Source organism: Accipiter gentilis, chromosome 19 (genome assembly GCF_929443795.1).
Source record: "Accipiter gentilis chromosome 19, bAccGen1.1, whole genome shotgun sequence".
Lineage (NCBI taxonomy): Eukaryota > Metazoa > Chordata > Aves > Accipitriformes > Accipitridae > Astur > Astur gentilis.
This window is the reverse complement of record NC_064898.1, coordinates 27,490,205-27,503,499: the sequence shown is the minus strand read 5'-3', so window position 1 is coordinate 27,503,499 and position 13,295 is coordinate 27,490,205. Positions and strand designations below refer to the sequence as shown.

General features: G+C 65.9%; 1 protein-coding gene across 7 annotated transcripts in view; it reads left to right on the top strand.

Annotated features, from left to right (window-relative positions):
* Positions 1-13,295, top strand: part of ARAP1 (ArfGAP with RhoGAP domain, ankyrin repeat and PH domain 1) — a 38,741-nt gene that overhangs the window by 4,037 nt on the left and 21,409 nt on the right. For 5 of the 7 annotated variants that reach the window (XR_007508834.1, XM_049823126.1, XM_049823124.1 and 2 more), the window contains exons 2-6: positions 346-1,107; positions 8,823-8,974; positions 10,728-10,798; positions 11,810-11,913; positions 12,746-12,913. Coding sequence is in view for 6 of the 7 variants with exons in the window: in XM_049823126.1 (XP_049679083.1) it covers positions 425-1,107; positions 8,823-8,974; positions 10,728-10,798; positions 11,810-11,913; positions 12,746-12,913 (1,178 nt within the window). In the remaining variant the exon portion in view is untranslated. Of the gene's footprint in view, positions 1-345; positions 1,108-2,878; positions 2,976-8,822; positions 8,975-10,727; positions 10,799-11,809; positions 11,914-12,745; positions 12,914-13,295 lie in introns of those variants that run through there. The other 2 variants (XM_049823123.1, XM_049823125.1) reach the window with 2 other exon arrangements.

Sequence of the window (13,295 nt, the reverse complement as noted above, 5' to 3'; positions counted from 1 at the left end):
GGCAGCCAGCAGTTCCCGGCGTGATGCTGCGGCCGGGGAGCGTGCCGGCGCCGCGTGATGCCGTCATCTGGCAAGCCTCGGTGGGGATGGCATCTACATTTAGAGGCCTAAATCGGGACCCCCCGGCGTTCCCGGATCCCTGCAGCCCCCTCGGTTCAGGGGAGGTGCCGGTGCCCGAGTGCCAGGTCCTGCTGGGGACACAGGGGGGTCGGAGGCGAGGAGGCCCCTCTGAAAACCACACTGCTGAACTGGGAAATCGTACTTCTGGGCCCCTGGGCTTCAGCTGGTGCATAGTTTGGGACTGATCCTGACCCCCCACTCATCCCCGCTTCTCTCCGTCCCCAGGTTCTGATGCCGTCCTGAGCCTTGCCGGGCGCAGGAGATGCACTGAGCGGCGTGGGGTCTCTGCGGCCAGGCCCCCACCATGGAGGACGGGGGGTCTCTGCCTGTGGCCGCCTGGCTGGCGGCCCTCCACCTCGACCAGTACGTGGAGAGCTTCCAGCAGAGCGAGCTGTGGACGGTGTGGGACTGCCGGGCGCTGACGGACGAGGCGCTTACCCGCCTCGGCGTGGTGCTGCCCGGCCACCGCCGCCGCATCCTCCTGGGACTCCAGAAAGCCTTTGCCGAGACCACCCTGCCCGCCGGGACCCCTCAACCCCCCGTCAGAAGACCCGTGCCCATGAAACGCCATATCTTCCGCTTGAGCACCGCAGCGGTGCTGGGGCAGCCGGAGCAGCCGGATCCCCCGTGCCCGGCGGTGCCCAGTGGGTCCCCGCTCCTAGAGCCGGAGGGGGGTGCGAACTTCACCCAGCTGCCCCCACCCATCCCACCCAGGGTGGGCTGTCGCCCCCCCGTCAAATTCTCCCCGTCGCTAACGAGCGGCAGCCCCGAGCCCCAACTCGTGCCCCGCAGCCGCCCCCCGGCCCCGGAGCTGCCCTCGCCACCAACCGTGGCTGAGAAGCCCCTGGCCGAAAGCAGGGCGAGACCCCCCCTGCCACCGCTGCCGGCCAAGCGTCACCAGCTGGAAGGCAAGTGCCAGTCCCTGAAGACCCCCCCGCCGCCCAGCCGCCCGCCGGTGCTGCCCCCAAGGGCCGTGTCCCAGAGGAGGTAAGGGGGCTGTAGGAGTTGGGGGGGTGGGTGCTGAGCCTGGGGGTGCCCCGAGGAGGCAGGGTCCCCTTGGGGGGCTGCTGTGATGTGAGTGGGACCCTCAGGTGGGTGCACGTGGTGATGGCGTGGGTTGCCTGGGGGTACCCCCCCAGAGACCCCAGCACATCCCCCTGGGGTACCTGTCCCCCATCCCCAGCACATCTCCTGGGGGGCCCAAGCAGGTTGGGGGGGGGCATGAGAGGAGCTGTGGCTGCTCTTGTCCAGGACAGCAATGCCCTCTAGTGTCACACTGTCCCGGGGGGGGGGGGTGTCACCTCCAGGGACACCCCAGTTTTGTCCCCATCCCCTTTTCGGGGGGATGCGTGGGGGGATGCACGGCCAGCGTACAGGGGCCAAATCCTGACCACGGGCCCCGTGAGTGCAGGGGTCTGCGGCTCGTTTCACTCCCAGGTTCAATGCGCCTCTCAGGGGTTGTTATACAGGCTGGATTAGGCCCCCCCCCTCCCCGGTCACCCCAGCCTGTCCTGGGATTGGGCTTCTCCCCCCCCCCCCCCCCCCCCCATCCAGTGCCTGGCAGCGAGTGGGCATGCAGACCCCCGTCATAGCCCTGCCTGCAGCGCGGGCAGCGCTGAGGCCCGAGGAACTCGTCACACCCTGTGGGGGCAGACAGCAAACCGCAGCGCGGGGGGGGAGCAGGCAGCTGCCGGCTGGTGCGGCCGGATGACACGAGAGAACAGGCTGGGGTTTGGCGAAAGCAGCGCTCGCAGCCCTCCCGTGATGTCCCCCCACCCTGGTGCTCCCCCCCGCCCCCCCCCACGCGCTGAGCCGCAGCACCTCCCTGCAAAAACAGGGTTTGCTGCACCGAGGCTGCGCTGCTTTTGCTGCAGCTTCCACGGCATGACCTCCCCTAACCCAGCCCCCCCCCCCCGCCCCCTCACCGTGCCACAGCTGCTGCACCCCAAAATCCTGCAGAACAGCAGGCGGGCATGGAACCAGGGGTGGGAGTGGGGTTCTGGCAGTCTGGGGGGGGGAGAATAGACCCTGGGTGAGAGCACGTGCCCCCCTGCCTCCCCAGGCCCCCCCAAACCTGAGGAATGTGCTGCTGGAGCTGGGGGGGTCTGGCTGGTCCCCAAGGGGAGGCAGAGCCCTGCTTCTGGGGGGGGGGGGGTGTTTGTCCCATCTCTTCAGCCCTGGGTGATGGTGGTGGATGAGACCCCCCCTGCCCCGAGGTGTCTGTGCAGTCAGGACGGGAACGGGGGGGGGGGGCACAGTGGCTGTACCCCCCCCAGCTGCCCATCCTTGTGCCCCGGCAGGCTTTTTGGGGGCAGAACCCCTGCCCTTGCCTGGCTGAGGCAGGCAGAGATGACCCCCCCGGCCCGCGCTTTGCCCCCTGCCTGGCGCCGATGCAGCCAGGGAGCGGGCTGGGATGCCAAGCTGGGGAGGGGGCTCAGCTGGAGGGGGGGGCTGGCACCCCATGGGGTGGGCAAGCGCCTGTTCCCGGGGCTCCGGGGGCTCCGGATCACCGCCGAAGCGGTGTCCCTCCTGGCAGCCCCGGGGACTGTCCCCATCGCTGCCTTTCCGCACCGAGGTGGTCCCCAAAAATCCCCCCGGAGCCACTCTCCATCCTGCCCTGGCCGGGGGGATGCCGGTGCCCGGCAAGGCCGGTGCCCACCGGTTTGGTGCCGGCCGTGCCACCACTTTGGCCAGCTCAGGAAGTTTTTTGCTCGCGGTCGAGCGCGGTGCAGGAAGTGCTCGGGGTGACGAGCTCCGCTCCCCAACCGGCCTCGCCGGCATCGCCGGCCGGCCTCGCCGGACGTTCCCGGCGACGCCGGATCAGGCCCTGCCAGGGATCCCCGCTGCCTTCCCAGGTAGGGACGTCACCGCTGGCACCGCGCTGGGTGCGAGGCGGCGTTGGTAGGATGGCAGCGGAGCGGGGCTGGTGGGAGTTTTGCACGGGAAGCGAGCGCTGCCCGTGCTGCGAGGCGCGAGTCTCGCCTCCTTTTGCTCGCTCGAGTGTTTCCTGCCCCTGCCTGCGCTTTCGGGGGCCGGTGGATCGAACGGGGGGGGCCGAGCGGGGAGAGCTGCTCCCCGTAAGGGGGTGCGGGGCTGGGGGTCGCCGGCTGCGGTGGCGCGGCACGGCACGGTGGGAAAAGGGTGGTTTGCGGGGCAGGTCCCCGGCAGCCCTGGCTTCCCCAAAGAGGGAAGAGATGTTGTCACGGCACTTTCCGCACGCCATCGTGGAGGGTGGCCGGGGCTGCTCCGGGGTTGGGGGGGGTGTCGGGAGCTGCTTGGGCTCCCCTGGGGGCAGCTGGGCCGGGGAACACCTTGCCGCAGGATTTTGCAGATGCTGAAAGTTTGGGTGGCTCCAAAAGCAGCTGGATCACATTTATGCCCCCCCGCAACCAGTTCCTGCTCCCCTGGGGGACGTGGGCATCTGCCCCGGGGCTCAGCGGCGAGCAGGCGGTGCCCAGCTCCGGCGTGGCACCGGGAAGGTTTTGCAAGCTCTGGGGCTGGGATTTGCCCCCCGGGGATTTCGGTGATGGCCCAGCCGTGCCCACCGGCTGCGGGGTCCGCACAGGCCCCCTGCGAGCTGCGTGCCAGGGCCGACGGGCGCCCGGCCACGCTCTGACTCGGCTCGGCTCAAGCTGGCAGCGACGTGTCCAGCGCCGGAGGGGACGGGTGTCCTCCTCGCCGGGTGCCGGCGGCTGAGCAGCGCCCGCCGGGACAGAGGGATGGCTGCCCCAGCGGTTTGGGCTGTTTCTGAGCAGTTTGCGCTCATCAGGCTCCGCTGAGGCTCCTGGGGGACAGCGGGGCCCCAGTGCTCTGCGTGCGCTGGTGCACGTGTAGTGTGTACATTACGGGTATAAATGATGCATAAGTATATCCTCGAGTACATGCGCTGGTGCTTGGTTACTGCAGTGGGTATGTATGGCAGGGCACGTATGCACTGGGGCTTGGTAACCGCAGTGGGTGTATACGGTAGCATATATACCTTGCTGCTACAGTGGATACATACAGTAGGGTATGTATGTGCTGACGTTTGATTGCTGTTGTGGGTGTATACAGTAGGGTATGGATAAGTTAATTGGTTACTCTAGCATATATATCCAGTACGCTGGTGCTTGGTTGCTATAGCAGGCACATACTTGGTTCCTATAGCAGATGTATACAGCAGGGTATGTACAAGCTGGTGCTTGGTTCCTATAGCGGATGTATACAGCAGGGTATGTACAAGCTGGTGCTTGGTTCCTATAGCGGATGTATACAGCAGGGTATGTACAAGCTGGTGCTTGGTTCCTATAGCGGATGTATACAGCAGGGTATGTACAAGCTGGTGCTTGGTTCCTATAGCGGATGTATACAGCAGGGTATGTACAAGCTGGTGCTTGGTTCCTATAGCGGATGTATACAGCAGGGTATGTACAAACTGGTGCTTGGTTCCTATAGCGGATGTATACAGCAGGGTATGTACAAACTGGTGCTTGGTTCCTATAGCAGATGTATACAGCAGGGTATGGCCTTGTGCTGGGCCTTGGTGATGGGTGCGTGCACGGGCACCGGGTCTGTTTGGGGCCGGTGTCGGTGCCGGTGCCCAGCCAGGCCCAGTGATGGAGGAGGTGCGGCGGTGCAGGAGTGCCAGCCCAGACAAGGGGTGCATTCAGGCGGGCGCAGGCGTGAGTCAGCCCACGGCGGCTGTTTGGAGCAGGCTCGGCCACCGGCGAGCCGTGGTCCCGGCTCCGCGTGCGGTTTGGCATGTGCCGGGATGCTCCGTGAGCCGCCTGCGTTGCAGCTCCCTGGGCTCCCCCGGGGGTAACGGGGTGCCCAGCTTCGGTGACATGCACCGGGGTGCCCACTGGCTGGGACCGAAGGAACCCCACGGCCGCAGGGGTGTTGCTGCCGGCCCCGAAACACCTTCCCCTGCCCCGACGTTTGGGGACCTGCCCTGGGCTGCCTGCGGTTGGTGAGCACGGAGGTCCCTGGGGCTGTGGGGGATGCTGCCGGCCCACCCAGGGACCTAAAGCAGCGGGGTGATGCTTGCCCATGTCTGGAGGATGCTTGCCCACATTGGGGTGGTGCTTGCCCACGTCAGGGTGATGCTTGCCCATGTCTGGATGATGCTTGCCCACATTGGGGTGGTGCCTGCCCATGTCTGGATGATGCTTGCCCGCACTGGGGTGGTGCTTGCCCACGTCAGGGTGATGCTTGCCCATGTCTGGATGATGCTTGCCCACATTGGGGTGGTGCCTGCCCATGTCTGGATGATGCTTGCCCAGATTGGGGTGGTGCTTGCCCATGTCTGGATGATGCTTGCCCGCACTGGGGTGGTGCTTGCCCACGTCAGGGTGATGCTTGCCCATCCTGGGGGTGACGCCTGCTGCATCCAGGCTGATGCCAGCATTTCTGGCTCCTGCCCGGCTGCTTTGCCAGCAGGCACCGAGGCTGCTGCGTGGGTCTGGCCCTGGCAGCCCTGGCTCTGTGGGGGGATGAGCCCCTCACCATAAACCCCCCCTGGAGGCGGGGGCGCCCCCAAGGGAGGGATGTCTGAGGACGAGGTCCAGGAAAGAGCTGAGGCATCCCCGCCTGCGCAGGCAGCCTGGGGCAAGATGAGGGACCCGGCGGTGCGGTGGGGGCCTTTGCGGCAGCCCGGCATTTTTGGGGTGATGCCACCCACCCGGCTCTCCTCGCTTCCGGCTGCACCGCCGTGGTCCCCGGCGCTTCCTCCTGGCCCCTCGCTCGCGGCGTGGGGTTTGGCTGCTGCGGTGGCCGCCCCGCGGGGGCCCCGTGCCCGCACCCTCCTGCCCACCCCCCCCAGGGGAAACGGCCCGGGGTGGGGGGTCGGTTGGCATTTTGCAAGCGCTGCTCGGGGCCAGGCTGGGGGGGGGGTCTGAGCTGCCGAGGGCGAGCGTCAAGTTGTGGTTTCCTCCGTGCTGTGTTCACTTCTGGGGTCCCACCATGTGAGTCCCCCAGCCCCCCAGGGTCCCACTGTGCTGGTGCACCCCGGGCATCCCTGTGCCAGGGAACGGGGGTGACGGGGACATCTCAGCCTTGCTGGGTGCGGGATGTCCGACAACACCGCCTGCGATGCCACCTCCCACGAGGTGACGGTGGTCACCGCATTTGACGCCGAGCGCTTCTCACCAGCTCCCAAAAGCAGCCAGATTTGATGGGCCTCCCCCCGCCTCCCCCACTGCCGATTTTGGCCACTGATGGTTCCGACCTACAGCAGTGGTGGATGCTCGCGTCTGCACCCCGATCACGGGGTGAGGCTCTCGACGAGGGCACCCCCTCCCCATGCCTGGGGGTTGGTCTGGGGTGCAAAGCAGGCCCCCCCCCCAAGCAGCTGGGGGGGGGTTGATCGCCGGGGTGGGGTGTAGGAGGGCAGGGAGCGACGTCCAAAAAGGTGGTGGCAGAAGGTTTCTTCTCTGTGTTTGCCCAGGGCTGGGGGGTGGCGGTGGCCCCGGCAGTGGTTTGGCTTTGAGGTGGCATTGCCTACGGGAGAGCAGCCCCCCTGCTGCCCAAAGCTTGGCCTGGGGGGGGGTGCCAGCCGAGCCGTTGCTGGTGGGGAGGACAGCAGATAAAGCGCCGGTTGGCACTTCTCTAACGGCAGACATTGCACCAGCCTGACCCTGCCCGGAGCAGGATCGGCATCGGTTTTGGGCACAGCTGCAGGGTGGGGGGGGTCAGGGGGTGCAGGAGGCGATGGGGCACCCACGCCGCCCCACGGAGCCGTGGGGGGACACGAGGCCCAGGGATGCTCAGGCAGCTGGGGATGACCTGGAGAGTGGCCAGAGCATCAGGGAGGGTGTTTTGGGGAACCGGGGTGTTATCTGTGCCTGTCCTGCGAGCCCCCGGCAGGGGGTGGGGGTGGGCAGGACTGGGGCAGGGGTGGAGACAATTTCCTCCTAAACCCTCCTGAGATATCCCCAACGACAAGACAGAGGTTGTCCTTGACCGTCGCGCCATGCCTGCAGAAAACGAGACAGCCGGGGAACCGTCGGCTCGCTGCTGGCCTTGGGGCTGGCACTGCAGCCCCCCACCCCCAGTCCGGGGTGGGGGGGCAAACACCATCCTGGGTGGCTGTGAAGATGCAGACCCCAGGCGGGCTCTTGCCTGGGGTGGGGGGGGGGGGCTCTGTGGCTTGCACACTGTCACCTCCCTGTCCCTGTGTCCCCGCACCCCTGGGTGGCAGCCCCCCCACCCCAGCAAGCCCCTGCCTGGGGCTGCTGGGAGCAATGCTGCTGCCCTGGGCTGCGGGACAGCTCGCTGCCCACGCTCCCCTGCCCACGCTCCCCTGCCCACGCTCCCCTGCCCGCGCTCCCCTGCCCTCCCTTGCCAGCATTCCCTAATGTATGGATGGTTGTGGCTGGTTCCCATGGAAATGGCTGCTGAGAAATGAGGTCAGCCTGACCCAGAGGAGAGCCAACGCTCCCTTGCCATCCTCCCCCTGCTCCGGTGCGGGCAGCCGAGGGAGAAGTTTTCTCTCCGCAGCTCACCCCCGAGCTGGGGGAAAGCTCTCGCGCACCGGCCGTGGGGCTGGGAGTCACCAGGGTTGGCCGTCCCCAGGGACCGCCGGGTGCTGGTGGCAGCCGTGGCCGTGCTGAGCCTTCTCTTGCGTGGCCGTGGGGCGATGCCGTTAGCCGTGCCGGGGTTCGGTGCTCGGTGGGATGGGTCATGGACCGGCTGCTCCGGCTCGGGGCTGCGGTGGGAGGTAGCGGGGTCAGGGATGGGGACGGTGGCTTCGGCGCCAGCGTGCGGGTGCCCTGGGGCTCGCTGTGGGGCTGCGAGGGGTTCGGGGTGGGAGCAGGCAGAGCTGCCCGCTCCCTGCCCGCCGCCTCTGCCCTCTCCCTGACTTCAGGGCTGGTCAATCAGGTGCCTCATATTTTTATACCCCGAAGAAACTTCCTCTTAATTTCCTGCCCTTAAAAATACCATAACCCCAGAGGTTTCTATTTATTGCCCGTCTGCCTGCGATTGTCGGGAAGGCAGGAAGCAAACGGAGAACGGGAGGCAGGAGCGGTCAAGCCTGGCTTCCCAGGGGCTCTGCAGGCAGGAGGAGAGTCCCCGGGGTCCTTCTCCTCCCCTGGCCAAGGTTTTGGGGCCGGGGGCACGGTGTGCTGCTCACTGACCCAGGAGAAGCCCAAGGCTCCATTTCCAGAGGGCTTCTCGCTGCCCCAGATCTCCTGTGCCCACCCCACCGCGGGGACCCTGGTAGGAAGGGAACATCCCCGGGACCCCCGTCCCGCTCGGGGGACCCCATGGCCACCTGCAAACCAGCCGAGGAAGCAGCACCGCCGTTGTTTAGACTGGAGGAGGAAAAAAAAACAACCCACAACCTGATCCATGACGTGGGCTTCAAGGCTGTAGGCGGCTTCTGGTGTCCTTGAGAGCCAGAGAAGGAACCTGAGCCGCAGCGGCAGCGACAGGCAAGTGAGGTCGGATGCCAGAAAATATTTTCAGGCTGGTAAAGCACCGGTATAACCTGAGCAATGCGAAGCCTTTGCCGTGGGAGGCTGTTAGGAATTGTTCTGTGGGCTTGGGTCTGCTGGGGTTTAGGGTGTTTGATCCCTTTGAGGGGAGTTTCAAGCTGGCTGTGCTGGGGGTCCTCTTCACCCCGGGACCCCACGCCGATGGCCGCGGGTGCGCTGGGGTTTGGAAGGCAGGGCAGGGGAGGTGCGGGGCCGGCGTAAGGCAGCGCTTGCTCCTCTCTCCCACAGCATCCCTGCCAAAGAGGAGGTCCCCGTCCCCGACAGAGCACCCCTGACAGTCTCCCCATCCCCGCCAGTCCTCCTTCCCCGCACGAAGCCGCCGGCCCCGCTGCCGCCGGAGCTGCCCTCCAAGGCCAACCTCCCCTTCGTGCCCGAGTTCGGTGAGTATGAGGGGGGCCAAGCCTGGGCCCCTCAAATCTTCCCCTGTCCCAAATCTTCCCTTGGGATGTCTGGCTGGGTCTGTCTCCCCATCCACCACCACCTTGGGTGGTGTGCTGTGCCTTCCTCCCCCATCAGTCAGTCCGTCTGTCCTGCCCAGCCTTGCCTGGGTCTCTCCCTCCTCCATCCCCTTCTTTGCCTTCTGGGCTGGGGTTTCTCATGGGGTGCAAGATCCAGGCTGGGGATTTGGGTGCACCCTCTCTCCAGAGAGGGGGAGCAAAGGGTTTGCACAGACTCGGAAATCAACCGCACCAATTCATGGAGGAAAAATAAACCCATCAGGGGTGTTAAAAGCGTACGCCTTCAGATGACCCCGAGCTGCGGCCGGTGGGGGCTGGAGGCTGCTGGGGGAGCACGGCAGGAGCAGGACACGGCTCTCAGTCCCACTGCTGGGACCCCCGACCCCCTGTGCAGCCTTCAGAAGCTCTCTGTGCCCACCAGCCCCCTCCTCGGGGGGGTCACCAGCTGCAGGGAGGGATGCTGAGTTGGGGACCCCCATGGAGGGGCAAAGCTCTGGTCCCAGGGCATCGCCTGGGGAGCAGCCCTGGTTGGGGGCTGTAACAGCAATAACTCAGTTTTATCTGCCTCTTTATTTAATAGCTCCAATCCAGCTTGAATAGCTCTGCTGAAAGGAAGAGGAAGGGCAGGGCTCTGCCGGGCACTGGGTGCCTGCCCGGGGTCCAGCCCGGCCAGCAGCCGTGCACGAAGGGGCACTGGTTTAACTGGGAGCTGGGGTGTGTTTCAAAAGCTAGGAGAAGGCACGGACAGAAAGGTTACCCTTCTGTTGGGGGGTGCAGGGAGGAAAGCTGTTTCTGCCCCGTGCCCCCACGGGTCGGCTGCTCCTCTGCACCAAAAGCCAACAAGCTTTGGGTGCTGCAAAGTCTGCGGGGAGGGTGTGTGTCCCTGTAGGGACATGCCCAGGGAGAGCATCTGCCCGCACCCCTCATCCCCATGCAGCCTGGGAGCATCCTCGCCCTGCCGCCAGCACCAGGGCTCCCTGGATGTTAACAGCATCCTCTGGATTAGGATTTTTGGGAGAAATCTCGTCCAGGTTATCACCAGGTTTTGGGAGAGGGTGCCTGCGAGGGACAGGCTGTCTGGGGCCACTTGTCCCCCGTGGGATGGGTGCTTGCTGTCCTGGATTTCTGCTGCCATGGGTAGGTGAGGAGGAACCGGCTCCTTGCTCCTCTCCTTCTCCGGGATCTTATTTCCCCGTGGGTGCACAGGCTCGAGAGCCACTTGCTGCTCCAGTCTCTCCAACAGCTGATAAGGAATGGAGGGGGAGGGAGGGAAATCCACCTTGCAAAACAAGTTGTAGGAAAAGCCCCTGGGGCCCCCCAGCAGCAGGGGCTGCCGGGCAGAGGCACCAGAGCCGGGATGAAGCCGTGGTGCTGGGGCTAGTGGCACCCGAGTCCCCTCTCGTGACGGTGCTGGGAGCTGCCACCAGCAGGACTTTGCCCTTCCCTGCTCTTCTCCAGACTCCTTGATAAAACCCTTGTTGTCGCACCGGCGGAGCGGTTGTTTGCCAAGGGCAGAGCAAGGGGGGAAACCTGCCGTGCCGGTGTCCTCCCTGCCCGGCTCCAGCGCTGACACGTCCCCGTGCTGGTGGGGACAGGCAGGGGAGTGGCAGGGGGTGATGGGACCCCTCAAACTCCACCCCAGATGATTCCTAGCATCTTCTCTCCGCTTTTGCAGATGACTCGGACTACGAGGACTCCGCCTGGGAGGAGGAATTAGCCGGGCCTGTGGGGGAGATGGCCGACAAGGTTGGTCCCAACACAGAGCTTGGCAGTGGGCAGGAGTGGGCAGGACCCCTCGGGGTCACCGTCCCCTCGGGAGAGCCGCTGGCATTGGGCTGCTTTGGAGATACCGGTTAGGGTTGGAGGAGCACGTCCGCACCTCACCGAGCACCCACTGGGTCTCCCACGGGGGCTGGAACCGGCCCACGGGCAGCCCCAGGGTCCGTGGGGAGCAGGGCAACCTCTCTGCAAACTTGCATGCACAGAGTGCGTGCTAGTGGACATCTGCAGCATCGCAGCCCGGTTTTAATCCCTGGATCTGGGATTTATATCTCCCCTGCACTCCTGAGGCTGAATTTGGGTGGGTCTGGATGGATTTGAGGGGTTGCAGCAGCCAGAGAGACCCCTGAGTGCCTGGACCCCCCCCATCCGCCTTCGCCTGGGAACAGGCTGATGGGGAGAGATGTGCCTTGGCTGCCTCTAACCCTGGCCCAGCCACCGCCCCCTGCCCCGGGGGGCTGCAGCGTGGGGCAAGGGCTTGGGGATAAACACCCATGGCACCTTGCTGGCAGAGGCTCCCCTCTGCCCGGTCCTGCCTTCACCCCCAAACCTGCAGCTCCCGCCACCCCCCCCCGACAGCTCTCAGCCATGTGCGTACGTCCGCCCTTGACCAACGAGGGGGAAATGCAGGGTTTCTCAGCAAGCACGGACTTTTTTGGTTGCTATAAATAACCAGCCTGGCGCTCAGCTCCTCCCTACGGCCGTGCTTCTGTCCCGCTGCGGGCAGGAGCGTGTCCCTTTCCCCGGGGGCCGGCAGCGCCCGGGCACCTCCCGGCACCGTGGGCATCTGCAGAGCCGGGAACCGTGGATGGTGGCTTTGCATCTCGTCCCCTCTTTCTCAGTCTGTCCCCTGCCCATCCCTCACGGTGCAGGGCAGGTGGGGAAGGGGGTCAGCGAGGGGACCCCGCCGCGATCTGCCCGCTTTGGGCAGCGGGGAGGGCAGGGGGCTGCCCCCGTCAACCACCTCTGTCCCTGCAGGAGGATGCTGAGCCCGTGACGGGGCGGCCGCGGTCCCTGCGCGCCAACAGCCTCTTCAGTGAGGACGAGCTCGTCGAGGATTACTACGATGCTCCCCCCGCCAAGTAGGAGCTCGTCTGCCCCGCGTGTGTATGTGTGCCCGCGCACACGCAGGGGACACGTGTGAGCGCACGAGGGCAGGAGCGCGTGTGTGCGTGCACGTGCGGGCGGGGAATCTGTACGCCTGCACGTGGGCAGGGGTCGTCCGTGCGCGCACGCGCGCGTGCGTGTGTGTGTGCACAGTTGGGGATGCTTGTGCGGGGGGGGTGTGCACGTGTGCGTGGACGGGATGCAAATGCCTGGGTGGGGGTACTTTGTGTGTGTGCATGCACAGCGGGTGATGCATGCACGTGCGTGGGTACACGTATAGGCAAGGGGTATGTGTGCGTGTGCCCGGGGGTGCTTGTGCATGGGGGTGGGGGTGTGTGTGTGTGTGTGCGTGTAAGCACAGGCAGAGAGCGCTTGTGCATGGGGTGGGGAGTGTGTGTGCACAGGTCAAGACTTCTCGTGTTTGCACGGCTTCCCGGGATGCGTGTGTGCACACACTGTCAGTACTCGATGGGGGGGGGGGTGTGTGTGTGCGCGCGTGTGTGCGTGCACGAGCAGAGAGCAACTCTGCACGTCTCTGAATCTGGGGTTGTGGCCCTGGGGGTGCCCCCGTCCCCCTTCCCAGGGCTGGGATCCGGGTGTCTGCTGTCCCAGGAGCTGGGGGACGTGCCGGGACCCCCACCAAGGGGACTGCCACCAGGGTCCTTGCTCGCAAACAGCCGGTGCTTGCGTTGCCCGTGCCTCGGGGAAGGGCAAGGGGAGGCCGAAGCGTGTGTCGGGGCCGTGCCTGCCCCCCACCCCCGGCGAACCGCCAGCTCTTAACCCCCTCCCTCGGCTCCTCGTCCCCAGCAGTGGCAGCAGCTGGAGTGACAACGGTCCCAGCCCGCGCCTGCCCGCTCCCGCTTTCTCCGGCAGCAGCCCCGGCATGCTCGGCGACGGCATGGAAGGCACCGCCGCCACCGCCCCGCTCTCGCCCACCATCAAAGCGGGGTGGCTGGACAAGAACCCGCCGCAGGGGTGAGTGACGTGCTGGGGGGCCGCGGACCCCCCCTCGGGTGCCCCTCCCTGGAGGGGAGATGCTCCCTGCTTTTTCCACCTGTAATTCCTGCTCACGGGGGGCTGTAATTTTGCTTTGGTGAGAAGCCATCCCAAGGGGTTCCTTCAGCTCCCTCCTACCCCCCGATTTAGGTTAAAAACGCTCATTTTTGGTGAAAGGGCCTTCCTCAGAGCGAGTGTCACCAACGGTAGCACTGAGCCGGCTGAGGAGGAGGAGGAGGGAAGGCTGCAGCTCGAACTTCCCCAGCCCCATGCCATGGGCTGGTCTCACTGGGAAACGAGCTGCCTTTGCTCTGGGGAAGCCCTGAAATAGCAGCGACCCGGGAAAACAGCTGATGGGGGA